General features: G+C 40.6%; 3 protein-coding genes across 3 annotated transcripts; all 3 read right to left on the reverse strand.

The window, feature by feature from the left end:
• Positions 1-440: 440 nt before the first annotated feature.
• smc5 (structural maintenance of chromosomes 5) lies at positions 441-19,542 on the reverse strand. The gene is made up of 24 exons (XM_088331115.1): positions 19,287-19,542; positions 16,851-16,992; positions 16,670-16,722; positions 16,243-16,405; positions 15,787-15,921; positions 15,542-15,682; positions 14,887-15,048; positions 13,872-13,943; positions 13,210-13,465; positions 12,993-13,147; positions 10,568-10,681; positions 9,822-9,916; positions 8,019-8,151; positions 7,759-7,932; positions 7,264-7,433; positions 6,324-6,447; positions 4,973-5,095; positions 4,746-4,871; positions 4,555-4,650; positions 4,315-4,419; positions 4,066-4,185; positions 2,749-2,928; positions 980-1,075; positions 441-903 (listed from the first exon to the last, which is right to left on the reverse strand). The coding sequence occupies exons 1-24, from the start codon at positions 19,439-19,441 to the stop codon at positions 772-774; spliced, it is 3,222 nt and encodes a 1,073-aa protein (XP_088187241.1). The 5' UTR covers positions 19,442-19,542; the 3' UTR covers positions 441-771.
• A 1,541-nt stretch (positions 19,543-21,083) lies between these two features.
• Positions 21,084-21,954, reverse strand: LOC148369184 (gamma-crystallin M2-like). The gene is made up of 3 exons (XM_088331118.1): positions 21,803-21,954; positions 21,461-21,703; positions 21,084-21,401 (listed from the first exon to the last, which is right to left on the reverse strand). The coding sequence occupies exons 1-3, from the start codon at positions 21,809-21,811 to the stop codon at positions 21,126-21,128; spliced, it is 528 nt and encodes a 175-aa protein (XP_088187244.1). The 5' UTR covers positions 21,812-21,954; the 3' UTR covers positions 21,084-21,125.
• Positions 21,955-23,406: 1,452 nt separating this feature from the next.
• Positions 23,407-26,363, reverse strand: LOC148369185 (gamma-crystallin M3-like). The gene is made up of 3 exons (XM_088331117.1): positions 26,203-26,363; positions 25,845-26,093; positions 23,407-23,724 (listed from the first exon to the last, which is right to left on the reverse strand). The coding sequence occupies exons 1-3, from the start codon at positions 26,278-26,280 to the stop codon at positions 23,449-23,451; spliced, it is 603 nt and encodes a 200-aa protein (XP_088187243.1). The 5' UTR covers positions 26,281-26,363; the 3' UTR covers positions 23,407-23,448.
• Between the last annotated feature and the right edge of the window lie 155 nt (positions 26,364-26,518).

The following is a 26,518-nucleotide window of genomic DNA, read 5'->3' on the forward strand; positions in this document are numbered from 1 at the left end:
AAAATTTAACGGATGCAAGAATGTGTGCTACTATTAAATGTGAATGGCTAAGGATAGCGAAGAATGACTGATAATGACGCAGCTCGAACTGGCTAACCTGGGCTCCCAGGTGGTCTGCTGGGCCAGCAGGGGGGCCGAGGTGGTTTGAATCATATGATGCGGAGGGGGTAAACCAGTGTATACTGTCGGGCCTTTTTGCTGATGAGAGGTTGCATGGCACAGCAACTCTACCTTTGTTAGTTTTTTTTCCCTTTGTTTTTCTTTTCCCCAAACTTTTTACTTCTTTTTTCTTCCCTTTCCCTTTTCTTTTTTTCCTTCCTTTCTTTTTTCCTAACCTTTTTCTTGCATTTTTTAATTTTCCCCTTTTTTTCTTATTTATTCTTTTGTTTCCTTTACCCCCATTATTTTATTTAGTCCATGAAAGAAATAGTGAACCAAGATTGCCTCTGAAAACAGAAATAAAGATTCTTTATTTAACTGAAATATAAAACAGTGAAAAGAACAGGTGTAAATTTTAAAGTGTATTGTGCTGCATCCCCTAAAATAGATCTAAGGCTGTGTCGTGGACACCCTTGACCTGAACTCTAAATAATATTTTCTTTTCTTTTTACCGTCTGGGGTAAAGACAATGCAATAGGTCCCTCTTTTTATGTTTAACGTTACACAAAAAAGGGCTACCGTCAAATCTTCACGACAAGTCTCGTGGTTTAGTTTTAAACTGAGTCTTCACAACTAAACATTTTTGAGAAATAAGGAAGTTGTCAATCAAGCCTAAGATTTCTTCTTCTTGTGATAGCGCTGAAGGAATTCCAAATCGTCCCACTGGTTGGAGCGAAGCATATGAGGGCCGTTGTGGACGCAAAGGATGGTCATGTCCTCGACATAATTGAGGTTCTTCAGCAACTGCAGGTTGAAACGACAAAAAGTAACTACCGGGGAAAAGGAGAGGCGATTGCATAACGGCAGACCAGCCACTCACCTTTGGTGTAATGAAGAAGTACTGTGACGTTCCCCCTTTGCAGGCGGTACGGACCAGAATGTCGAAGGCTCGCCTCTCATTAATGGGATCCATTCCCTAGAAATGAGACCACGGTATTCAGGAAAGACACCAATAAAGGTAAAACATCTGTATGTCTTGACTTCCATAGTAGAAGTTATCAAAATAAAACTGGCCAGTGTGCTCTAAATGTTTGTGTATGGGAGAATACCTGTCAAGTTAAATTTTTTCCCGGTATTTTAAAGTCTTTTGTTTTTTTTTCAAATTCTGTACGCCGTATAACCATTTTTTGTACGGGAAAATATCTCATCTCATCTCATTAGCCGTACCGCTTATCCTCATTAGGGTCGCGGGGGGGCTGGAGCCCATCCCAGCCATCTCTGGGCAGTGGGCAGGGGACACCCTGAACTGGTTGCCAGCCAATCGCTCATTCACACCTAGGGACAATTTGGACCGGCCAATTCACCTGAAATGCATGTTTTCTGAACGTGGGAGGAAACCGGAGTGCCCGGAGGAAACCCACGCAAGCACGGGGAGAACATACAAACTCCGCACAGGAAGTCTGGAGCTGGATTTGAACCCACGACAGGTTCCCATGACATGAACTGTGCCGCTAACCACTGCGCCGCCGTGCTGCCACGGGAAAATATATATATTTTCATTATTTCTTGTTAGACTGATCTCATCTTGCCCGTTTTAGCTGTTTTGCAGATCGTCTTGCTTGCTGGTAGCAGACGACAACATAATCATAGATTGCTAATATTGTACACAAATATTATCTTCAATCAAAATGTATTTTCTCTGCGTATTACCGCGTTGTCATATAATATGATATGCACACCCGCCCCATGTTACATCCATTTTTATAAAAACAGTCAGGTTTTTGTGTTATAAAGAGAGAATCACCCAGTTATAATTGTGAAAGTAAGCATGGAAAAACCGACAAGAAGAGAACCTCAAAGATCAGGTCAATTCGATAACAAATGGGAATGTTCCAAGGCAAATATGCCAACAATAGGTCCTCATTTTCTGTTCTGCGTTCGTGTAAATAGAATGTGAAAGTTGCTGCGCGTGGATGCCAACAAAGAGAAATTTATACAGCCTTGAGGGGAAAGTACATACAAAATATAGGAGGACACAGAGAACTGATACTCTGACATATTTGTTGCAAATGAAACCATATTGTGACAGTTTCTGTTACGCAGTAAAACCTTCTGCAGAAAAGATTGTCTATAAAATTCTCCACTGTTACGCATAGTAAGCAACACTACAATTACTGCAAGTGGGGAAAGAATTATTTGTGTAGTTTATCTGCTAAATAAAATAAATTGTTTACACAAATGATCTTTGTTTTTATTCTACATTGTCTTGCTGTGAACAAATAGGTGTTGCGTTGTTTGTAAGGTTCATCACTTAAGCGGAATAGCAATCATTAATAGCCAGTGTCTAATATATGGCTACTAGATGGCACTATCCTCTAATGTGAATGTAAACCAATGCCAGAGTACAGCGTAGCAGCAAAGTACCAGAGACCCAGACAAACATAGCGGCGACCTTTGTATAAGAAATATAATTTTTTTGACCTATGATTTTTAAAATAAAAATGAACATTGGTATGATAGTTAATTTATTTTGCCTAGTATTCAAGTAAATGTTTTCTTTACTGAGAGTACGTTTTTTGTACCACTAGGAGGCACTCAATATTACACACTTTCCCTTTAATTTGAGGTTTACAGGTATGATCTATATACCTGGTTGATCTCGTCCACCACTCTGAAGGGACATCGGTTGAGCTCCTGCAGAGCCATTAAGTACAACATGGTGGACACGCTGCGCTCTCCGCCGCTCTGATGGAACGGCGTCAACTCGTGCAGCTGACTGCTCTCGTGGAACTTGACCCGGATGTTGATACCATATTTGTCGTATTCCTCCTGTGATGAACCGGTTTGATGACAAGTCACATTTGTTATACATTTGATTACAGTGTACACACAAATGATCTGCACATCACTGACACATCTCTTAACTGAGCTTGTTTTGTGACTTTTCTTCTTAAAACGTTTTCAGGGTTCCTACAGCTTAAGGTAGGTTAAATTCAAGACTTTTAAAGACTCATCTATTGCCTATTGAAATCAAAATCAAGATCAAGTTGGCCGCCCCGCCAAAAAACAATTGAAACAAATAAGTCAAAAACAATAAATAGAAAGGATGTGTACAGTGTTCTTTCAGTCATAACCCACAGTTCAGACATGATACAAGTGGCTGAAATGAAATTCCCGTGGCTGGGCTCTCCCTTAGAGATAAGGAGGGAACTCGGTGTAGAGCAGCTGCTCCTCTGCATTGAGAGGATCCAGGATGCCTCCTGGACACCTCCCTCGGGAGGTGTTCCAGGCATGTCCCACTGGCAGTGGGCCCCAAGGACGACCCAGGACACGCTGGAGAATGCTTCGGGATCCCGTCGGATGAGCTGGAAGAAGTGGCTGGGGGTAGGGAGGTCTGGTCTTCCCTGTCGAGGCTGTAGCCCCCGCGACCCGACCCCGGATAAGCAAAAAATAACGGATGGCTATTTACAGTATTTAATGGATCCTCAGTCAAAACTGTCAGATACCTAATTCCAAAGAACTCTTCTGCTACATTCATGTAGCTTTTTTATCATGACGCAAATAAAAAAAAAAGACCTTTTTAGTCGAGTTGAAAACCTTTTTGAAAAACAAGACTGCAATATGCTTAAGCACTTTTGAGTGTAGCATTATAAAACACATGTTTGGGAAAAAAACTGATCCCTTGGATGTGGACAATTTATATATTACTACATTTGTAAGACTTTTGACAATTGCACTTATGACATTTTGATGCCAATTAAGGTCTTGTTTTTAGAATAACGACTCCAATGCCTTTGAAGACAGGGATCCGTGGGAACCCTGCTGTTTAACGTTGTCATAAGGCAGTGAGAGCTGGGATGCAAGATGTTCAGGTAGCCCATCAGCAGGGGGCACTACTAGTCCTAAAACAAATATGATTACCATTTGCCGTACTTAGATTTAAAAGGCAAAAATAATGTGTGATACCTCATTGTCAAAGTGCAAATCCACTTCTCCTGAACATTTGATGGCGCAAAAGAAATCACTGAACTTGTCGTTAATTTGTTCCACCAGCGTTTTTAGAGGGTTGAGCCAGTTTTCTTTAGCCTGTGCAAAACACACACACACACTAGATTTAAATGTAGGACTGGCTGGCATGCCTGAGAAGTGTATCACTATAAAAGTATTACATATGTGCAACTGAGTATTCATGAAGGATAAAATACAACTGTGTACCTGTGAAATCTTCTCTCTGAAAGCAGTTAAGACCGTGTTCTTTTCAGCCAGCTCGTCCTCTAGCTCTTTAATTTCCTCCTCCCGCTTCTTGCATTCGTCTACGACCTTGGGCACGACAACAAAGTCATGCACAATAATTACTGCTGAGTAAGCAACTTGTCTTGTTATTCACCCTGGATTTGTGAACTAAAATGAGCTCTGATTCACCGCATTTTGGGTCTGAGAGTCCTATGTCCTTACTTTTTTATTCAGTCCATGAAAGCACTCTGCTCGAGTGCGCTCTACATTCAACATGGCTTCCAACTCGTCCAGCGTGTTGGGTAGCTCACTTAAAGCCTGAAGTCATAAAAAAAGTGCTGTATTACAACTGCACTACTATACCAAACTTATAGATCAGTAGGATATTTGGTGCTAGACTGTGCCAAACTGACATCATGGAGGTGGACGGGTAACGACTGGTTGGCCTTCATATTGCAGATTGATTTGACTTTCTTCAGTTTTTCTTTGCTTGCTTGTGTTAGCTGAATTACACTCTCCTCTAGTTGGCTGCATTTTTGCTACACACACACACACACACACACGCCAAAACCAATCGTAAGCATTAGCATACACAGTAGCTTGAAGATAGTAAAAAACTTGAGGTGGTTCATATATTTACAGTAATGCCTTTGAGTCCGCTTGCACTTTCTCTACAGGTGTTCTCCAGCTTGGTCTTCTCTGCCAGCAATCCCACCATGTCCAGTGCTAGGTACACCTTCTTCATGGTCAACTTTGCTCGCAGCTAGAGTTTGGCAGACGTAAGAGGAATAACTAAGCTGAAAATGGAACTCTGAAAAATAAAAGACTTTAAAGCCCCAGTGTGTTATATTTCACCACTCGATGTCACTGTTGTCTGATGCGTCTACGCTGTGCTCTGTGGTACTGCTTTTCGTTCGTAGGCTGCCAGACAAATATGGCAGCGACTACTAGGTATGGATTCCACTATGTTAAAGAAATACAAACTTCTCAACCTATGTTTTGGGATGGAGCCTGAATGCAGATTTGAAAAGGAAATCAAATGTTTTTGAGATGAAGTGTTTGAGGAGTATGTTAGGAGTGACAAGATTAGATAGATTGAGAAATGAAATTGTGAGGGACAGAACTGGAGTAGTAGTGGAACTGAGCAAGCGTGTGGATAAGAGAGTACTCTGTTGGTTTGGACACATGGAGAGGATGGATGAGGGGCGAATATTGAAGAGGATCTACATAGCAGAAGTAAATGGAAGGAGACCAAGAGGAAGGCCGCGATTGACGTGGATGGATGGTGTTATGAGTGGACTGCTGGAAAGAGGTCTAAATATAGTGGAAGCTAGAGCTCTATTTGGTGATAGGAATGAGTGGAGAGGTGTTGTAAAAGGATAGTGGAATGTTTAGACGTGTTCTAAGGAATGGGCAGGGCACCTGTATGATACGGCAGGGGTAAACCAGCTAAAGCTGTCGGGTCCTGCTGTTGAACAGAAGAGTGTGTTGTGTCACCCTGACCCGAGTGACATGGCCACTTCATCTAGGGGGACGAAAGCATGACCAACTTGGGTGCCAAGGTGCTTAACTTGTTTGGGTGTCTGGGCATTTGGGTTGGCCATAGTCCAAAAATGTTTGTGTGTATTAGCTCCTTTTTCCTTTTATTTATTTTCTTTGTTTTCTTATGTGTTTGTCTTGCTGTCGGTCACCCCTCTTGAGGGATATGACCAGGGTAGATATATAGATAGATGTTTTGGGATAAAAATCACATTGGTATGATATTTATCGCTAGAAAGCAGTAAACATGACACACTGTCCCTTTAAGGAATATGAAATAAAACGGGTCCAAGCCATCCGAATATGACAGGGAGAAAAATAAAAGTACAATTAGCTTTTGGTACATACCGACCCTTAAACCCGAGTTGATAGGGAATTTTTTTTAGCACATATCTTATTTAACAAGGAAGAGGTTTAAGAGTTGCTGTGAGGTTATGCCAGTTGATCCTTACCTTCATTTGTGCTACCATTTCAGTAACTATGGATGTCTTCTGGAAATTGACAGCAATTATTTTTTCTTTTGTCTCTGCCTCAGTCTTCTTCAGATCAATAGCATTTTGTTCCAGCTGCTTCAGTCTAAAACACATGAAAGTATTCCATGAAAACAGATGTCTCAGAGCGTACAGATTTATAAACCACAGCCGTGATACTCAAAACATTAAGTGACCAATTGTGTGAAATGTGACTGTTGACTAAACAATTTAGATTTGATTTACCGAGTCCTTTTTGTACTGACCAATAATGTTCTTTATTTGTTAAATATTATTGTTATTGACTGAATAAAATTTACAAAAATATTTCAGGTGATGTATTGAACTTGAGAGAGTTTACCTGAGCATTCATCAATTAAAAGTTAAACTTACTCAAAATATGACTTTCGATAATAACTAATTGAGTAATATTTCACAAAAGATGTCTGTAAAGGATTTTTGGTCACCAAGAAAAACGAGAGCAGACTGCAAGACAGAAAACAAAATGAAACCTGACAAACACAGAGAAGTGCATAAAAACAGCACTGAATAACACAGAAGTAAAAATAATTGTAAGGAATTGGTTCTCAAAACAATCCACAGAAAAATAAAAAGTCTGCATAAATGCATCCAATAGTCTTTTCGAATGGCCAAGTGAATAGCGTTGTGTGTGTGTGTGTGTGTGTAAGAAATTAGTGTGTTTGAAAGAGGTGTTATGTGATGACAACAACAAAAAACGTATTGTGGGGGTAGTTACAGCAGGCTGTCAACAATTTAAGGAGATTTGCAATGATGGCTCTTTAGTGGTGGAACTCAGGAGTTTGGCTAATTGGAAAGTAATTCTTGGGACAAAAACGAAACAAAAAAAAACTACCGTATAGTAATAACTAAGAGGCAACACAACCCAAGGGTTTGAACATACCTGTCCTGTTTGGTGCTTATTTTCTGTTCCAATTGTCGCTTTTTGCCCTTTAATTCAGAAAGTGTCTTCTTCTCTTTCAACAGTTCATTGTCACGGCGATCCAGTGCAATAAGTTCTTTTTGTAATGTGTTGAGCTGCTCATCAATGTTTCGTACCCTTGAGCGGCAAACCTAGACAGGTGATCAAATCTTTTATTTTGGAATACATACTGCAAAGTCCAAACCTCATTATATGTGTTTTGCTGTGTGGGCTCGATTTGAAACTGGGTGAGTTAAAACAAAACTTTTCAGTTGTCTGCCCTGGTGACAGCTAATTTTTTGTCATGAGTTTCAGACACTGATAATATGATCAAAACTTTTGATACACGTCAGGAAGGATGACCTTTTTGTACTTTGCTGTAAAGTAAAAATCCTAAGAAATAAAAAAAAACATTTGTGGAGTTTCTTTCGCAAGATAGTATCTTAAGTGCTTATTAAAATAGCGATCGTCTCTCACTTTCATCTGCTGCTCCAGTTGTCGCTTCTGCTCAGGATCCAGAGTAATGCTGAGATACTTGGGCGGATACACCATCGTGTTTTTAGTCGAGGTTATGTTGGAATAGAACGATTTTTTTACTGTATACTTCTGGTCACTGGTGAACAGCACTCTCAAGTATGGCTCCTCTACCACCTGAAAAGTGTAAGCAGAATTCAGTCATTATTGCTTGATATAATCTCCTGGGGAATTTCACCATAAAAGTTTCACAAAGTTAATACCGTTTTTATCATTGCTTCCGTCTGCTCGTTCCCGATTGGGATCTCATGCACTTTATACTGATGACACAAGTAACTCATCACCTCATCTGGGGCATCGAAGGTTTCACGCAGATATGTAAAGAACCCAAAACGTCTGTGGGAAATAACAAACATTTTAATCAGTTTGAAAAACATCCTAATTGTGATTATTGGTTGTTGGACTGCATCAGTAGAGGTAATATCAGATCTAAAATAAATCAGCTTTACCTGACCTAAGCCCACAAGTGTTAAAACCCGACGCGACAAATTATCTAGATTTTCAGGACTGAGCCAAAAGAAAATTTTAAAAACTGTTATATTTTGTTTGTGAAGACTCAGGAAAACGAAATGTGTCAGTCACTTCACTGCTTTAGGAAAAGGTCGGGGCCATGTTATTCACATGTTCAGGGCATGCTCCGTCTCTGCAGGAACTACTATGAATGAACTTTATTTTGTTTTGATTTGTGTCCTGAAAAACACCACTTGGGGCATGATGCAAATGATTTAATTTCGTGTGCACTTCCTGTTAGCATGGTTTGATGTGGTCACTTCATATCGAAAAGATGGTCGAAAGTTTGATACGCAACATCGACAAGCATTTCATTTGTACTCTAGCACCCCCTCCAAAAAGGCATATTTTGTGTTAGTTTTGTATGTTTTGGGTTTAGAATTCAAGCATTGTTTGCTAATTGTAAATGTGTTCTATGGTCTCAGCTACATTACATTATGTATAAACATACATATACTACATTTATTAAATTAAAAATGCCAGGGTAAGAGAAGCCCAGCCCAGTAATTACCAAAGTGCGCACCCGAGGGGGCGGTGGAAAGATCTGAGGGGGCGGTAGGGGGGCAGCAGTCCAAAGTCGAAGTCAGAAGTTTGAACGTTTTGAAAGCACTGTGTTATTTTTCAAGGATTTTGTAGTGAGTGATGGAGTTTTGGCCAACCAAAAGCGTCGACCAATCAGAGGCAAGTTTTAACAATAGCCCAAGCCAATAAACGCGATTCAAAGTTTGCAAGCACCACACCATGCCACACCCACCGTGTGAGTTCATTGATTGTCATAGCGGACTCAACAGAGTCAACAAGCGTTGCACCGAAGAAGAGTGGTACATCACTTGTTTGGACCTATTTTGCTTTTGACGAAGCAGACGTGGAACAGAAGAAAACGCCCGTCATTTGTACCAGCAGCTTAAGAATGATCACATATTACAAAGCACGGCATGCCAAAAAGGATTACAAGTAAAAGATGAAGAAGGTGCATCTACAATTGGATTGGGAGGTGAACAAACCTCTATCAAAGCAGCATTTGCGCCCTTCTCGCCGTATGAAAAAAGTTCGCAATGGCACAAAGAAATAACCAATGCTATGACTCTACGAGTACACTGGGGAGCCGAGGGGACGCCAGCTTGCAAAAGTTTGGGAACCATTGCCCTAGCCAAATCTGACCCAAAAGTCATGATTGACTAGGGCGTAAGATCTTACCTTCATGCATCAGGTTAATGAAAGGTTCATAATTGAACTAAAGAAAAGATCGAAATAATCTACACTTCATGATTAGCCCAAAATGCCTAATTCTTATGTCAAGAATTTCATTATACAGGTATAAGCTTCTGCATGTTGCATCAGCTAGGCACGTGTCACGATAGCAGCTGTGGTAAAACACAAGGAATTAAACTTTGGAAGAGACACACCAGGACATCATTATAAGAAGACATTGGGCTGAGACACAAATATTCTTCATTTGTCCATTTCTTTTTCCTCAAGCTTCACTTTATGCTCACCTTAATGACTCAATGTGCCGAGATGGAGGAGCTCTCGCACACGTCTCTGCTGGAGCAATAATGGTATTGATTCTTAACTTCATTTTGTCACGCACCTGAAGTCACAAATAGTCACTGTTACGAGTATATGAAGTCATTCAGTGTGTGACATTTTTTGAAATGTTAATAGAAGTATTAAAATTAAAATTAAAGGAACATTTATAAGATTAAAATGGGTGATTAATGTGATATTCATGATATTAATCGTGATTAAATGTTTTCATCGATTGACAGCACTACTTTCAATCAATGCCAGTAACGTGTTTTTTTTGGTCTTATCAACAGTTACATATAATAAAAAATATTTTATGGCAACACGAAATGTCTTTGCAACCAACAGTAGTTAAAAGAGCACTGGTAATGTATTTTATAAAATCTAGCTTGTGTAATCAAATTGTATATTGATTCTTCACTTAAATGTCTCTTTTGCACACTTTTTTTCCCACTCCAGTAAGCGGACTTGGAAGTACCACGTTCAAATCAAACGGCTCATGTTATGCAATATTATATGTTTTTTACCAGCACGCGTTGTAATTCTGCCAACATTTGTAAGCAAATTGGCAATTTCAAGCCTCAGTCATTTTGGACAAAAATAATCACCATTCTTGATTTCAAATCCAAAGTACATGATGTGCTGTTTGAAATGTTAAGAGATTTTTGATTTTAGCATAACAATAATGTAGTCTTTAGAAAATAGGTGCCCGGACCTCATCTGCGAACAAATCCATGTCATCTTTCTTCTGGAAGACAAAAGCCCTCAGGTCGTTGAAGGAGATGTGGTTCTCCATATACTTGGCAAATCGCGGATCTTTCATGTTGATCTGAGGAGGCAACAATGACCAGTGAAAGGTTGAAAGTATATATAAAGCTCAAAATCTCTTAATCTCATCAGAGGAGCCATTTTCACTTTCTCGACTTGTTTTGAAGACTTTTATACAAGATTGTCAACAGGGACATGAGTTAGGTTGTTTAAACAAAAAAAAAAGATGAAGTTTCAGTCAGCAGTTATTGAATATTTTATTACATAATCAAATGCTACTGTGTGTATTTGTGTAAAACTGTTGGGCTCTATATACAGTTCACGGTTCACTTAACCGCATGAGTTGTCAAGGCACCAATGAGGACGCAACTCTGGACAGATTTCTCCACTGTTGACGCTTCCTGGCCTGTTTTTGGGTCGTGGAAAAATTGGCACCAGTCCATTCCTTAATGTTGACAGCCTAGTTCTTTTTTGGTATTCCTTTCCTCCAGCCCCCTTGGACTGTTCCCTGGAAATATATCTCGACCAGTCCTGATGATCATGTGACGTGACCATACCACTGAAGTTTTGTCTGCCCACAGTTGACAGCAGTTCTCAGATGGTGTTACGCACAGTTTCGTTTATCACAGGGAATAGATAGCTGATGCCTAGAAGTTTCCTGTAGCATCGCATCTCCGTGACTAGGATTTTCTTTTCCGGTTTTGCTGTCAGAGTCTCGCAAGCGTATATGGATATGGAAGTAACCAGCGCTTGCATGAGTCCGATTTTTAATTTGATTTCTGTGCCGATTTCTTTCCCATATTGGTTTGGTGCTTTGATTGTGACGATTGACCAGAACTCAAGAGTTCCCGTTTGTCTCCTGCCAATCCGGCAATATCATCAGCAAAACAGAGCTTAGTGATGTTGTATCCCCCAATACCGTCACTACCCTCAAGTTGCTCCAGAGCTTGGGACATGATCCTCTCCGGGAAGATGTCGAAAAAAGTTGGCGAGAGAATGCAGCCTCGTCTCACACCAACTATGGTTCGAAACCACACTCCAATGGTATCATTGATAAGAACCACACTGTTTACATTTGCATACAGTTGTTGAATGGTCTGAACCAGTTTCTGGCCCATGTTGTACTTCCTTATGGTGGCCCATAAAGCGACTTGCCATACTCTGTCAAACGTCTTCTTGAAATCAACAAAAACGTGATAGAAGTTTCCCTTGCGTTGTTAATACTTTTCACATAGACTGCACAAAATAAAAATCTGTTCTGTGGTGCTTCTTCCCTCCCTGAAACCTGCCAGTTGTTTGGCAAGGAAGTTTTCAGTTTGTCGTTTCAGTATGTTCAGTAGGGCCTTTAGCATAACTTTACTTTAATGGCTTTATATACACTTACGGTATATATCAATGAGATGATACAACGATTGATCAGTCAAAGGGTGTCGCTGTCCAAAAATCGCAAAACATTGTATAGAATTGGAATCGAACCTTTGCCGTGTCTGTGAGAGCGCTGACACTTGATCACTTGACCACCAGTGGTATGGATTACGTAGAAAAAAAAAGCATTAGAGCTTATGCCATGATCAGACTATTTTCACTCACAGTACCAGTAACACTGATATGCATAGTGCATTCTGATAGGTTAAACAGTCCCTCCCAATCTTTACCCGAGGGTCAATAACTTCACGGTTCATTATGTATACTGTAAGCACGTAAAAGAGCTTAAATAGTATTTTGTTGAAAGAATTAATTTTCTCCACTAGCAAACATTGTTGGTTAAGAAGTGGGGGGGACTGTTAAGCCTATCAGAATGCACTACGCAAACAAGTGTTCCTAGCACTGTCAGTAAAAATAGTGGGATCATGAGCTAAGCTCTAATGCAATGTCGGATGTCATTGTATCAATGGTGGTCTAGTGATAAAGTGTCTGCGCTCTCACTCCCACTATTCGGGTTTGATTGCTTGCATGCAATGGTTTGCAATTCAAGTCAGCCATGTTTATCGATTTCATAAATCGATGCACATAATCATTCATAAAATGCAATAATATGCAGTAAAATATTGTGTGTACAACCTAGTATGGTAACTCATTCTTATAATTACAGTATGCATTTTCAATCCTATCCACTTTATTCTGCAAAATAAAAGGCAAACTGCGTTATAAGGTGCGTTTTCAAATTTCTCGCAAATTGGGGCTTTGGATGAGCCTTATTGTCCGGAAAATATGGTATATATTTGAAAGCAGCTTCGGTAGCTCAAAACTGATCCCATAAACAAACAACATAGCTCCAAACTGGTCAGAGGATTTTGGCAAAAACACAACCTGTGTTAACAACTTAGCTACGCCATAGGACCCTGAAGAGAATCAACTCAAGTTCGACTTACCACTAGCATCAAGGGCTCGTGAACATTTCCACTAAAGCGCTGTTTGTTCTGCCTGAGCCACTGCACAGCTGTGTGCGTATCCCTGTGGCGCCCGCGCAACTTTTCCTCTTTTACCATCATCATGTTATTCATGTCGCTGAGCTTCTTCTCCAACACTGTCAATCACCAAAAAGGACAATAGTTAGGTGTTCTCAACATCACACATCCTCTCGCTTACTTCTCAACTCCGCAGTCAGGTTCTCCTTCTCCCGGGACAGGTCAGCTTTTTCTTCTTTTAGCTTGCCCCTCTCCACCTGGATGTGCCTCAACTCATTGTTGACTTCGCTGATTCTCGGAGTCACGTCCGGCTGGTTTTCAACTTCGGCAAGACCTACTTCCAAGTCCCTGATCATCAATCTGATGTTTTCAACTTGCTTTTTCTGATCTTCTTCTTCTGTTTGCTTCATTTTAAATTCCTGTTTAATATCTTCAATCTGAAATGAAGATGAATAGATTATGCGATCGATTGGTTTCAGCCTAAAAAATGTTAACTTTGCTTTCTTTCTCGTGAGTGATTATAAACATATCACTTACAAATAAAAAAAAGGCGCATAGTTATAAAAATAAATTGTGACTTTTGATGAAAACAATGTATCATTTTTAATATATATATATCATTCTGCCTGCTAGCTGTACTACTCATTAGTACAAACTAAAAAAATTGGGCCCTTATGACAATTTTCAAGGTTTTTCTTTTTAATCACGGGTTGTTCAAATCAGCAATTTCAGTAAAATATATAATTTAGTGGTTAAACACAGTTATATTTGAGAAAGTACACAAACTTTTTCATACGAATTTTAGCCACCATGCCTGGAAGAGGTCTGAAACTTGTCACTCACCTTTCTATTAGCTTGATCCAACTGATCTTGTTTTAGTTTGCATTTCAAGGAAGCTTCTTTTATTGCAGCACTCTGAAAATCAAGTCATGATCTTTTTTAGTATTAGAATTACACCACACAGATGATAACATAAACAGCAAGATGCTCCAAGACCTTATGGCCAACATGACCACTGGTCACAAGAATTTTCAACACATTTAACGTTTAATTATGTGGAGTTTGAATTATCATAATCGAGAATTTATGTGACAGGTTCTCTGCAAATCTCAGTATCACTCGGTTTAGTCAGCTCTGAATATTTGTCATTGCCAACGCTATACCGCTGGCACAGTGTTATAGTGGTGAAAAAAATACAACTCGAATTTCACTCCTCTTTCAGAAAGCAAACAGCTTAAGGTCAAACAATCCAAAACAGGTGCATTGGACTCTCAACTTCACCAGAAGATTTTGGAAGATTAGTAATTCTATAAGTTTAATCTAAAAACCAAGTCATTTCGAGTCAAGTCATTTTTATTTGTATAGCCCTTAATCACAAAGAGTCTCAATGGGCTGAACAGGTTATTACACAGACTATTTTTCAGACTATTATTACATCATCCCCTGATCTGGAACCAACATCAGGGCAAGGGAGGAAGGAACCAGTACTTCCATTTGTTTTTTGGATTCAAACACAATATATAAAATGCTTGATAATTCAACTAACAATTTAAAAATATCTAATGTAAATACTTAGCGATATAAATAATTATGCTGCTATTAAATGTTATATTTGTCACTGAAAATATTTCCAAAACTTCATTGAACATATATGTAAGGTAAAGCTGTTACAACATTGCTTTGTTAGAATTTGATATTAACCATAAAGCTGGAAACTAAAAACTTTCTGATGTAGACCTTTCTGCAAGGGTAGTTTGATTTATTTTAGGCATGAAAAAGTAATCCAGTATTAAAGAGTATCAACATAAGTCTGCAGATAAAGGTTGCAATAAAAAATGTAGAATCCTAAATTGTTTACCTGTTCCTTCAATTGTGCGTCACAAGGCTTCAGCTGCTCTTCAATAGCCTTCAGCCTTGTCAATATGGGCAATTGGGACTTCTTGAGGATAGATAGTTGCTTTTTAGCCTCATCTAGTTCCTTCTTCAAACAATCAAGCTCTTTAAGAGACGTTTCGTACTCCTGAAAACAAGCAACTTTAATTTTTAATGATTATTTATGAAGCAGGGTTTACAGTATTTGCCTTATATTTTGCATTAAAAAATTCCAGAATTTTCCATAAGGAGGGTTTTTCGTGGAATTAACCATTTTCCAAATGTATAGGTAATTTTCAAAACCACATGCATAGTCTCATACCAATGAATGTCTCTGGCTGGACAAATTAGACCTTGGCAGCCGCCAGTCTCATGAACTTGTATTATCTCAAACACCCCTAAAATGTTCACCCACCAGGGTCTCACAAAATTAGATTGGAAACACTGTGTGCATATTCCCTAACTACCAATACAATTATTGAATTTTGTATTTTACTCATGTTAAGTCAAATGGATGTTTGCATGTATTTTTCCCAATGAATATTCCAGTTATTGTCCATAAATCTTGTTTTATTTTAGCATTCAGCCCATGAAAATTAATCGTGAATTGTAATTGCTGCCCGCTTTATAATTATACTCACCACCCAGGGTATTTTCTTCTCAATCAACTCAATCATATCTAGATGCCTCTTCTTTTCATAATAACGGTTTTCATCAAGTTTGTTTCTTTCGTATCGCTGCTTAGCTTTCTCCAGGTAGCTGGTCCTCTCCTGTATAGCGTTCTGCAAAATACGATAGGGAAAAATGGTGCGGCAATAATGAAATACTAAATGTTAGGTTTGTGGGGACTTTAAGACAAATAAAACAAGGGCTCTCATGCGTTCACCTTCATTTCTCTTTCTTTGGAGCGAAAGTTTTTGAGCTCGCAGTGATACTCGTACAGCTGCGGGGGACCCACAGACTTCTCTGTTGCCTCTAGCAATTCGATTTTGGACATTTTGGCAAATTGACCCACTTTTTCCTGACACAAACAAAGGTTTTCAAAGACTGCCAGAAAATGCGGAATGAACCTATACAATTACTAAATTACAGATAGATAGATAGATAGATAGATAGATAGATAGATAGATAGATAGATAGATAGATACTTTATTCATCCCCTAAGGGAAATTCACATTTCCAGCAGCATCCCTAAGCTGAGAACAGTACAATAATAAAGCCAAAAGAATACAATATACAAATACCCAGTGTGACGTGCAAATGCCCACTTTAGCATGTTATATAGAGTAACCAAATAGTGCTACACAGAACACATGGACAGATGGACCAGACTAAGACATACCTGAGGCAGGAACTGGCAAAGATTATTGACTTGAATTTGCATAGCCTTGACTTGCTCCTCCACTGTTTTCTGATTGCAAATTTTTCCATTCAGCCTCCAAACAGACTGGTTGTTCTCTACATGGATTTCTCGGGTAATTGTAATATTTCCACCATTCTTATAACTGCAACAAATTCCAAGAATAAATGAAATAATGCCTAACAGCCATTTTATTTTTTTATCATTTAATTTTATCAGCTATTGGTGGTATGTGGTTAAACATCACATGCTTAAAAATACAACTACTCGCTGATAACTGCATTACAATACAGTAACTATTTGACTCTATACTAACATGATTTAGCTAGTAAAAGCAACGTAAACGGAATTAGCCGGTGCCTTAAAAAGACAGTTTGTGAGAAAGGCCCCCAAGCACCAGACAACTTACAGTTCAATTTCAACTGATCCTTGGTTGCATCCTTTTTTCACAAAGCCCGCAATCTAGAAGACAAAGTCATACTTGAAGGCTTCCACAAAAGCTCAACAAATGTCTTGAAAGGCATTTTTTCAGTGCAATGTCATCGTTTCTCTCTAGAGATTGGCACAACTATCAGCGGGTGACTTTTGACCTTTTCGTCTCTTTCCAGGACGTTTGTCTTGCCGGCCAGGCTCAAACAGAGGGCACACACAATGCTGGACTTTCCGGTTCCATTTGCTCCAATAATCATGTTGAGATTTGGACCGGGATGAACTACGGTGTAATCATATGTCCTAAAAGAGTGAGAAAAAGAAACAGGAGGTAAAAATTTTACACTTGAAAATAAAACACACCATTAAACTAGCAATATCAAAACAGATTGAAAAAAAAAATGGAAATCAAGGAGGGACTTTCAAACTGAATCCTTTTTTAAATCCTTACATAATGGCAACAATATTATGGACGTTTAAATATTGCACAAGTGTTGTAATTGCTCACTCAACATAAAACATTTGTAGGGATCTTTTAAGGCAGGGGTTTTCAACAAGCCTGAACACTTGCTTTATAAACATCTTTATACTTATATATATATATATATATAATTTCCTTGTATTGTCATTCTGTGTAACAATGTACACAGAACGAAATGTCGATCGCACCTGACCCGTTGTAGCGAGCCGATGCAGCCGCAGCCAACAGAGGGCGCCGCCGACCACTTTTAAGTCTTAGGAATGAAGACTATCATATAAATCTCAATTTGCATGTTTGTGTGTGCATGAACTGATTTTTGTGAAAATTTACACAGTAGTACTTAAGGCATCTGGGAGTATCTTTAGCTAGGTTTTGTGTCAAGGCAGCCCCAATAAATGCTAACAAAATTGATAAACATCTGCTTTCGTGTACTAGCAGCTCTGGAGCTACATGGAGTCATACTGCTCTCTTACACTCCCTCGTGGCACCCTGGCGCTTTTGCGACAAAGCACCGCCCCAAAAACCTCGCTCTAGTAGAAGGCTCAGCAACGCAAAGCCCGGCAACGCCTGGCCATTATGCTTGTCATAAATAAACAAATAAATAAATGAAACTGGTGCTGGAGTTTCTCATCTCATTAGCTGCACCGCTTATCCTCAGTAGGGTCGCGGTGGTGCTGGAGCCCATCCCAGCATTCATCGGGCAGGGGACACCCTGAACTGGTTGCTAGCCAATCGCAGGGCACACGGGGACAAACAACTCACTCGCTCATTCACACCTAGGGACAATTTGGACCGGCCAATTCACCTGAAACGCATGTTTTTGGAATGTGGGAGGAAACCGGAGTGCCCGGAGGAAACCCACGCAAGCACGGGGAGAACATACAAACTCCACACAGGAAGTCTGGAGCTGGATTTGAACCCACGCAGGAGGTGTGCTGGAGTTTCATGAATGTTAATCTGAGGACGGATCTCTTATAAGCTTTTTGTTTCAACGTGTCATCCCTTTTTTCTGCAGCACAGTTCTGAGGTCGTGGGAACCTCCTGCATGGGTTCAAATCCAGCTACTGGCCTTACTGTGCGGAGTTTGTATGTTCTCCCCGTGCTTGCGTGGGTTTCCTCCGGGCACTCCGGTTTCCTCCCACATTCCAAAGACATGCATTTCAGGTGAATTGGCCGGTCCAAATTGTCCCTAGGTGTGAATGAGCGAGTGAGTTGACGTTTGCATACGTCATAATAAACTCATATAAACTATGATCGCCTTTATCATTCAGTAATCCTTTAAACACACAATAGACTATTATGGTGACACGATTTCTGTCAGAAATATAGTGCACGTTCACACGAATGGTTTGGTTTGAACAATTTTATTGACACTCTTAACAGCAAACAAACAATGTGAGTTTTGAAACACCCTTTCTCGATAATTTTAACAGTAATTAAGCATATTCACAATGTTGTGATATCTAACAATATGACGTTTTAACAATTTTTCCCGAAAATTTTAACGGCAATAAAAGACACAATTTCATTATATCATATCCCAACAATATGAGTTTTTATCGACATTTTTAACAGCAATTAGTCAGATCTTGCAGGAGAGTCAGCGTTAAGCACAACACCGGCCCGACGATTCCATCCATTTATTATCTGCACCGCTTGTCATTAGTTAGTGTTATGGGGGTGCTGAAGCCCATCCCAGCCATCTTCGGGCAGTGGGAAGGGGACACCCTGAACTGGTTGCGAGCCAGTCGTAGGGCAGACAACTCAATCGCTCATTCAGAACTTGGGACAATTTGGACTGGCCTGAAAAACCAGAGTGCCCGGAGGAAACCCATGCAAGCACGGGGAGAACATGCTAACTCCTCACAGGATGGCTGTAGCCGGATTTGAACCCATAACCTCAGAACGCGCAAACCACTCATCCGCCGTGTCGCTCACGACACGACGATATTTTTCCTTTATAAATCTGGTTAAAAATAAGGACAAAGGAACGAGTTGACAAAACGCTGCTAACAATTATGTTGTTTACTGTCGCAGTGTTTGTTGTTGTTATGTTATGAAACAGAAACCACGTAGACTTTAATGGAAGCAATAACGTTGATGACGAGGAACTCACAAGAAGTTTTTCATGGTGAGGCGAACTACCGCGCCCTCCACAAAGCAGCTGTCGGTCTCGTTCCCGCCACTCGGCTGAATACACGAAAGCCGGCTAGCTGAAGTGCTTTGCTCGCAATGACCGGGGCGAACTCTTTTTCGGGAAGTCGCCATCATTGCAAAGAGAAGGAGACAACACACGACCGCTTAACAAATAAACGGTCACGGAAGTTTTCATCTATACGCGCTTCTTAGTTCATCTTTCTTTTTCTTCTTCGTCGTCGTTATTTTCGTCTGATTCTTCTTCGCCTGATATATGGGCAGTTGGAAAAATAGCCTTTAAGCTCATGACTGACTTATAACGGTGTGGAGTGGAAAACTGCGGATCAACGACTCGTGTTTATTTGTATCCCCTTTAATCCCAAAATGTCTCAAAGGACTGCAGAAACCACAGACTATCACAGACTTCAGACTATTATTACACCATCTCCTGTTCTAAAACCTACAATAGGGCAAGGAAAAACTCAAAACCTCAGCATGAGGCAAATGAAGAAACCTTGAGAAGGGAACGCACATGAGTTAATCTCCCTTCTAGGATGTTTTCTGTTTGTTTGTATCCCTTAACCACTACGGTCGTAGGGGCACCATTTCCTTTGGTGTGTCTAGGGCAAGTCCAGCCTGATGGCGCCCATTTCTCTTCAGGCCAACAAATGTTTTCACCCGAACTTAAACCTAGAACCTTTCACGTGTTCGGCTAATGCACTGACCAGACCAAGATGGATGTTGCAATACACAGACGTCGTCAACATGAAACATAGGTCACTCATAAACTATATATTAGAACTGTGTTTTAAGTCTGGATTTAAAGAGTTCCACTGAGGTTACAGATCAAATCTCAGAGGGCTGAGCATTCAACAGGACCAGGGACCGAATGGAGAAAGCTCTCGAACCTGCGGATCTCTTCTTGGCTCTTGATACAATGGTCTACTTATATATATATATATATATATATATATATATATATATATATATATATATATATATATATATATATATATATATATATATATAAGTAGACCATTGTACAAATGAATGAATTTGTAATGTTTAATGATATATATATATATATATATATATATATATATATATATATATATATATATATATATATATATATATATATATATATATATATATATATATATATATATATATATATATATATATATATAAACAGAGCATGCCCTGCGACTGGCTGGCAACCAGTTCAGGGTGTGCCCTGCCCACTGCCCAAGGATGGCTGGGATGGGCTCCAGCACCCCCGCGACCCTACTGAGGATAGGCGATGCAGATAATGGATAGATGGATTATCAGAGGAATAGTGCAATAAAAAAATATTCAACATATTTTTTTCTTAGCTTTGTGCACTTGTTTAGGGTGGTGATGGCCCTTGGGAAGAAACTGTGTCCGAGCCTGTCTTTGTTTTAAAGGCCTGTAGTGCCGACCAGAGGGCAGCATGTCAAATAGGTGATGGGCAGGGTAAGAGGATTCCTGTGAAATGTTTTTGGCCCTACTGGCAAGTTCCTCCAGACTGGGAAGGGAGAAGCCAATTATTTTTTGGGCTGTAGTGTTGACTCTGTATAGTTTTTATGACTTCTGTCGTGCTCCTAGCATAGCACACTGTGATACCTTATGCCGGGAACGCTCTCCTTTGTCAGAGCAAACCTTGTGATCACTCCCAATCACTGCATCGTTTTAGACGTGATCTCGTCATGCATGTGAACTATCCGAAAGACTACACAAAAAATAACACTTCAAATGATTGACTTGATCATTTATTGATGCATTGAGATGAGGAAAACTAAAACTCTGTGACTCTGCGGAAGGAGCCAACACCGGGAGAGGGGGCGGCCCAGTCGGCGTGCTGCCGATACTCGCCCTGCTCCAGGAGATACTGGTGGCCCCTGTAGTTAGGGAGGTCGTACAACACCCAGGCGCCGTCGCTCACCACGCAGGAGTAGGCTTCACGGAACTTGTAGGTTTCGTACAGAGAGGGACAGTCCTCGGTGAATTCTGCCATCTGGCCGCCAAAGTTAGCCCTCTCGTACAGCCTCAGCTTCCAAGCGTTGCCATAGACCTGAGAGCATGGGAAATCGCTAAAGCAAGGAATTTCTTTATAAGTATTGATACACTCACGTTCTTGATGGTGCGGCAGGATTTGACGCTGTCGCTAAAGGCCATCCATTGCTGGTTGTCGGCATATTCGCCAGGGTAGAGGATGTATTGGAAGCCCTTGTAGTTGGGTCTCTCGTAGAGCACCCAAATGCCGCTCTCCACCCGGACGGAACTGCAGCGGGTGAAATAGGAGTGCAAGTCGGTGCAGTCGCTGCTGCAGTTGTAACAGCGTCCCTGGAATTTCTTCTCCTCGTAGAAGGTGATCTAAGGGAAAGAGAGGCAATCGATTAAGTACCAGTGAAGAAATCTGCACATTCAACGGAAAGCCCAAAATTAATTGCTGTTGGGTATGTTTCATCTCACCTTCCCCATGTTGGTGCTCGGTGATGATCGGTGTCTGCTGAAGCCCCGGCAACGTATTTATTGATAAACAAAATGTGCAGAGTGAGGGGAGCCTTTGATAGGCAGATGAGCCGGAATAACATTTCAGCAAAAGACCCGCTGGCGTTTGATAAGCTTTTGTTACCCACCGTGATGATGAGCCACTATCAAATGTGTGCTGGAACAGTGAGGGGGACAGGGTGGGAGGCAAATAAAATCTTTTGTTTTTTTTGGGCAGCGACACATTTACTGGCTTTCTGCGTGGTACAACAAAAACAAACAGGAAAATGCAGAATTGCCTCGAGCGTTGATTGTGAATGCTGAAATTTAATACTGGCAGGCCAAAATGGAGTAAAGCGTGAATCTTGGGTTAGACTTACAAACACAATTTATCATAAATCCTGTTTCTCATTTTGAGGAAAAGAAAGATATTTAATTGGGGAGCTAACAATATAGGTGTATTGTTCATATGTATTTACATTTCATCATTGATGGAAAAAACACTGTTCCAGAAACTAAAATAAATTGAAATTCAGAGTCTTTGCCATCGTATGTTCTATGCATCCCCCACTAATTTTGTGTTGATGAAAAATGAATTAAATAGAAATACTACAGCTCGTCTCTTTCATTCAAAAGGGCAGCCAATTTGCCACTTTGTGTCAGCAAAGTGCCTTTGGACTTGGTTCACAATACGTTGCAGTTTCATTGTTTTTTAAAGCTAAACCATAATTGGCTTTTACCAGAGCACTCAACAACTCTGGATTTGTTTTTGTTTATATATCAAGTTGTAAGGGCAGCACGGCGGCGCAGTGGTTAGCGCGTGTGCGGCACAGTTCTGAGGTCGTGGGAACCTCCTGCGTGGGTTCAAATCCAGCTCCCGACCTTACTGTGCGGAGTTTGTATGTTCTCCCCGTGCTTGCGTGGGTTTCCTCCGGGCACTCCGGTTTCCTCCCACATTCCAAAGACATGCATTTCAGGTGAATTGGCCGGTCCAAATTGTCCCTAGGTGTGACTGAGCGAGTGAGTTGTCTGTCCCCGTGTGCCCTGCGATTGGCTGGCAACCAGTTCAGGGTGTTCCCTGCCCACTGCCCGATGATTGCTGGGATGGGCTCCAGCACCCCCGCGACCCTACTGAGGATAAGCGGTGCAGCTGATGAGATGAGATGAGATCAAGTTGTAAAATGGCCACCCTCTGAGAAGTTATAGAAGGTGACTTTGCTGTGTGAATAGAAAAATAATCTGACAGCCTTGTTGGTTTGATGTGGTTTTATGTTTTAATTTGTATCGCTCATAGGAAAAAATGTTAAACTTTTTCAAAATTTGATAAATATTCGCAACAAATAAACTGCTTAGCAAGGTAATATCAGGTTTCTCTGGCCAATGCCCCTTCATGTTCATGTTATTGTTTGGAGACTAGACACATGCTAACATGCTAAATTCTGTGTCATGGGAAAAAAAAAAATCTCAATATGCAGTCTCATAAAATCAAACTAAAACCCAGATTTAGTACCATAATTGGAAAACTTGCTAGTTACGTTGCAACCCGTCTAGAGTTTTATACCCAAATGACAAACTGGTTTGAGGTATTCAAATTTCAGCTTGCTTTATTGAACAAACGACAGGGAAAGTTAACAGGTGTCGGTGATTCGGCGGATGGAGCTCAGTCGGATGATGTTGCTGGCTCCCAGCTCGCGGAGGTTGCGGTGCTCGCCGGGCTTCAGGTACAGCATCCGGCCTCGGAAGTTGGGCTGCTCGAACATCAACCAGTGGCCCTCCATCACGTTGCAGGACTGACAGTCCGTCATCCGCAGACGGTCCACGTTGTCGCAGTCATCGGTCAGCTCCTGCATCTGGCCTCCAAAGTTCTCTTTCTCGTAGATCCTCACTCGGAACTGTCCTCTGTGCTGTGGGTCGAAATGGTGCAGGATCACAAAATGTACCTAATCGTCTGTGACCGGGCACCCAAGAAGTCAAGTGTATTCGTAAGGGCTATCAGTAGTAGAAGGCAAAGTACAAATAACTGTGTTACTGTAATTTATCTTTCTGAACATCCTATCGTTGTCTTGTAGGAAGGCTATATTTTATACCTCACCTATTTGACCTACTTTCCTCGGACAAACGCTACAAATCCCTTAAAACAAGGACTGGCATGTCGTTTTGAAACTAACCATTTCTTCCCCAGGGCCATCACCACCTTAGACAAGTGTACAGGACTGTAAAATATGTATATCTTGTCTATGTATAAATTGATTCACATCTTATTTCTCATCATATTTGGGAAATCCTGGTCCTGATGAATGTCATCTCACTACTTTGAATTCCACTTTTTTCCAGACGCTCTTAAAGCTTAGGCCAGTCTCCAAGCACTTCCTTGTAGATATTGTTTGCCCTTTAGTGATACCTGTGGTGTTCCACTGGGTTCAGTACTTGGTCCCCTTCTTTTCAGCATTTACATGTTTCCATTAGGTGATATTATTCGCACGTATAATATCAGTTTCCATTGCTACGCAGATGACACTCAACTATACCTACCGATGGAGGAATCTGCCCCACTAAACTGTGGAAATTTGGAGGCCTCACTGAGATAAAACGATGGATGTCACTAAACTTCTTGGCCCTCAACCATGAAAAGACTGAAATGTTAATTATTGGTCCATCTAAATGCCGTGACTTGTTATCAAAAACTGCTCGGAATATTGACAAAATGTAATATCACCCAGGTGTCATATTGGACCCCAATCTGTCCTTACAAAACAAGAAGCGATCGAAGATCCGCAGGTTCGAGAGCTTTCTCCATTCGGGCCCTGGTCCTGTGGAATGCTCTGCCTTCTGAGATTTGATCTGCAACCTCAGTGGAACTGTTAAAGTCAAGGCTTTAAACACACTCATATTCTATAGCTTATGGATGACCTATATTTCATGTTGACAACATATGTGTTTCATTTGTTATTGCAACATCTGTTGCAGCCTGGTGAAGGGGGATTACCTCATGTGTGGCCCCTCCTCAAGGTTTCTTCATTTTCCTCATGTTGAGGTTTTTGAGTATTTCCTTGCCCTCATGTAGGTTTTAGATCAGGGGATGGTGTAATAATAGTCTGTAGTTTGCAATATATGTGGTCTGTGCTGCTTTTTGAGACTCCTTGTGATTAAGGGCTAAACATATTTTTCCTGGAGGGCCAAGTCTAACCTTCTTGTAAACAATGTTCACTATGTTCTTATCAATGACAATAAAGACAATTCTAATTCAAAATGACTATACAGTGTACACAAACTGCAAAATCAATCATTTTTGTATTGAGATCTTGAGAACTTAATTTTGGAGAAGCAAAATATTCCCTATCCTTGGCCTCGTTTAGATGGGTTTGGCTTCGACAATGATTCATGCCAAATGCTTTGAGCGAGTGTAAAAAACACCATTTAAAAATAATTGGGTTAACTCCTACTACATGAAGATAAGGTGCATTTTTCAGTAAGTAGTGTCAGCTAGCACCTTCTGTCTTTGATGTGGATTGTACACGACAGTCTCGATTGGTTAGAAAAGGTTCATCTTTCCATACTTGTATCGATTTGTGCACAAAGCTAGCAACTGCAATTCTGCATGTACTTATAGCTGTAGGATAGCACTAGGCCAGCGTTTACGGCGCAAATCCAAATTTTTGTCACCAACCACCCAAACGCTAGCTATCTCTTAAACAACACGATGCAACATTTTTTGGGGAAATTAATTTGCATGCCGAAAAATTGAAGGCGCATGTAAATATGAACATATCTAAAGACTTACTTTGGAATTTGTTTTTCTCCACGAAAATACTAAAGGCTTTTTTATACAAAAATAAGAAACTTGCCAACCCGCTCGATAATCAATCAGACAAGCGATTAAAAATCAAATATTCAACTATTCATCATGCGAACTGCGAACCAACTAATCAATCTATTTTGTGATCAATCGCTATTGATGCATTGAGATGAGGAAAAGCTAGGTGTGCCATTGAAGTATATGTCTGGATCCCGGTTATGTACTTACCAAAGGGATCATACGAGAGGATCTGATGCAGTCAGTCATATTGATACCCATCAGACGCTGGCTGTCCGGATACTCGCCCCTTCTAACCAGAACTTGATGTCCCTTAAAGTTGGGCTTCTCATAAACCATGAAAAGGCCACTTTCCACCCGGCAGGAGTTGCACCTGCTCAGGTAGGTGGTCAGCTCTTGGCAGTCACTGCTGGTCTCATAGGACCGACCCAGAAAATTGCGGTCCTCGTAGAAGATGATCTGCAAGCAAAAAGTTGCCGTCTGTCAGTGAGTTCCATTGCTCTTTTTGTATCAGATAGAAAATCAAGTATCCAGATGGTGGTCCAAGGATCCACCGTTCCTCACTTACCCTTCCCATGGTCATGGTATTTGTGAGATGACTGCAGATGTACTGCTTGGGCACCAAGCCTGGTCCCTTTTTATACATTAGGCAGGCCTAATTCTAAAGCCATGGTGTCATCACTCTATATTGTGCATCAGCTCGTATCACTATAGGGTGTGAGACTTGGGCGCACAGTATGGTAGAATGTGGCTTTTGTTACAATCAGATGTTTAATGCTGCAAAAATCAACCATGAAGATCAATGTGGTGGCCTCACACAAAAGGCCTCAAACCAGCTGGAAACATTACCATAGATACGTTATACAGTTTGTGAGAGGTTATGT

This window comes from Urocampus carinirostris, chromosome 3 (assembly GCF_059441175.1).
Source record: "Urocampus carinirostris isolate Australia breed hairy pipefish chromosome 3, RoL_Ucar_1.0, whole genome shotgun sequence".
Lineage (NCBI taxonomy): Eukaryota > Metazoa > Chordata > Actinopteri > Syngnathiformes > Syngnathidae > Urocampus > Urocampus carinirostris.

Bases quoted from the DNA above. Each gene is read 5' to 3' on its own strand.
- smc5 (XM_088331115.1), bottom strand. From the start codon at position 19,441: ATGATGGCGACTTCCCGAAAAAGAGTTCGCCCCGGTCATTGCGAGCAA. The intron at 6,448-7,263 runs GTATGTTCAAAC...CATGTGTTTTAG, and splicing joins ATAAGCACCAAACAGGACAG to ACTGAAGCAGCTGGAACAAA. The intron at 5,096-6,323 runs GTAAGGATCAAC...GCCAAACTCTAG, and splicing joins AAATGGTAGCACAAATGAAG to CTGCGAGCAAAGTTGACCAT.
- LOC148369184 (XM_088331118.1), bottom strand. The intron at 21,402-21,460 runs GTGAGTGTATCA...CCATGCTCTCAG, and splicing joins CCTGCCGCACCATCAAGAAC to GTCTATGGCAACGCTTGGAA.
- LOC148369185 (XM_088331117.1), bottom strand. From the start codon at position 26,280: ATGTATAAAAAGGGACCAGGCTTGGTGCCCAAGCAGTACATCTGCAGT. The intron at 26,094-26,202 runs GTAAGTGAGGAA...TTTTGCTTGCAG, and splicing joins ATACCATGACCATGGGAAGG to ATCATCTTCTACGAGGACCG. The intron at 23,725-25,844 runs GTAAGTACATAA...TTCGACCCACAG, and splicing joins CCTCTCGTATGATCCCTTTG to CACAGAGGACAGTTCCGAGT.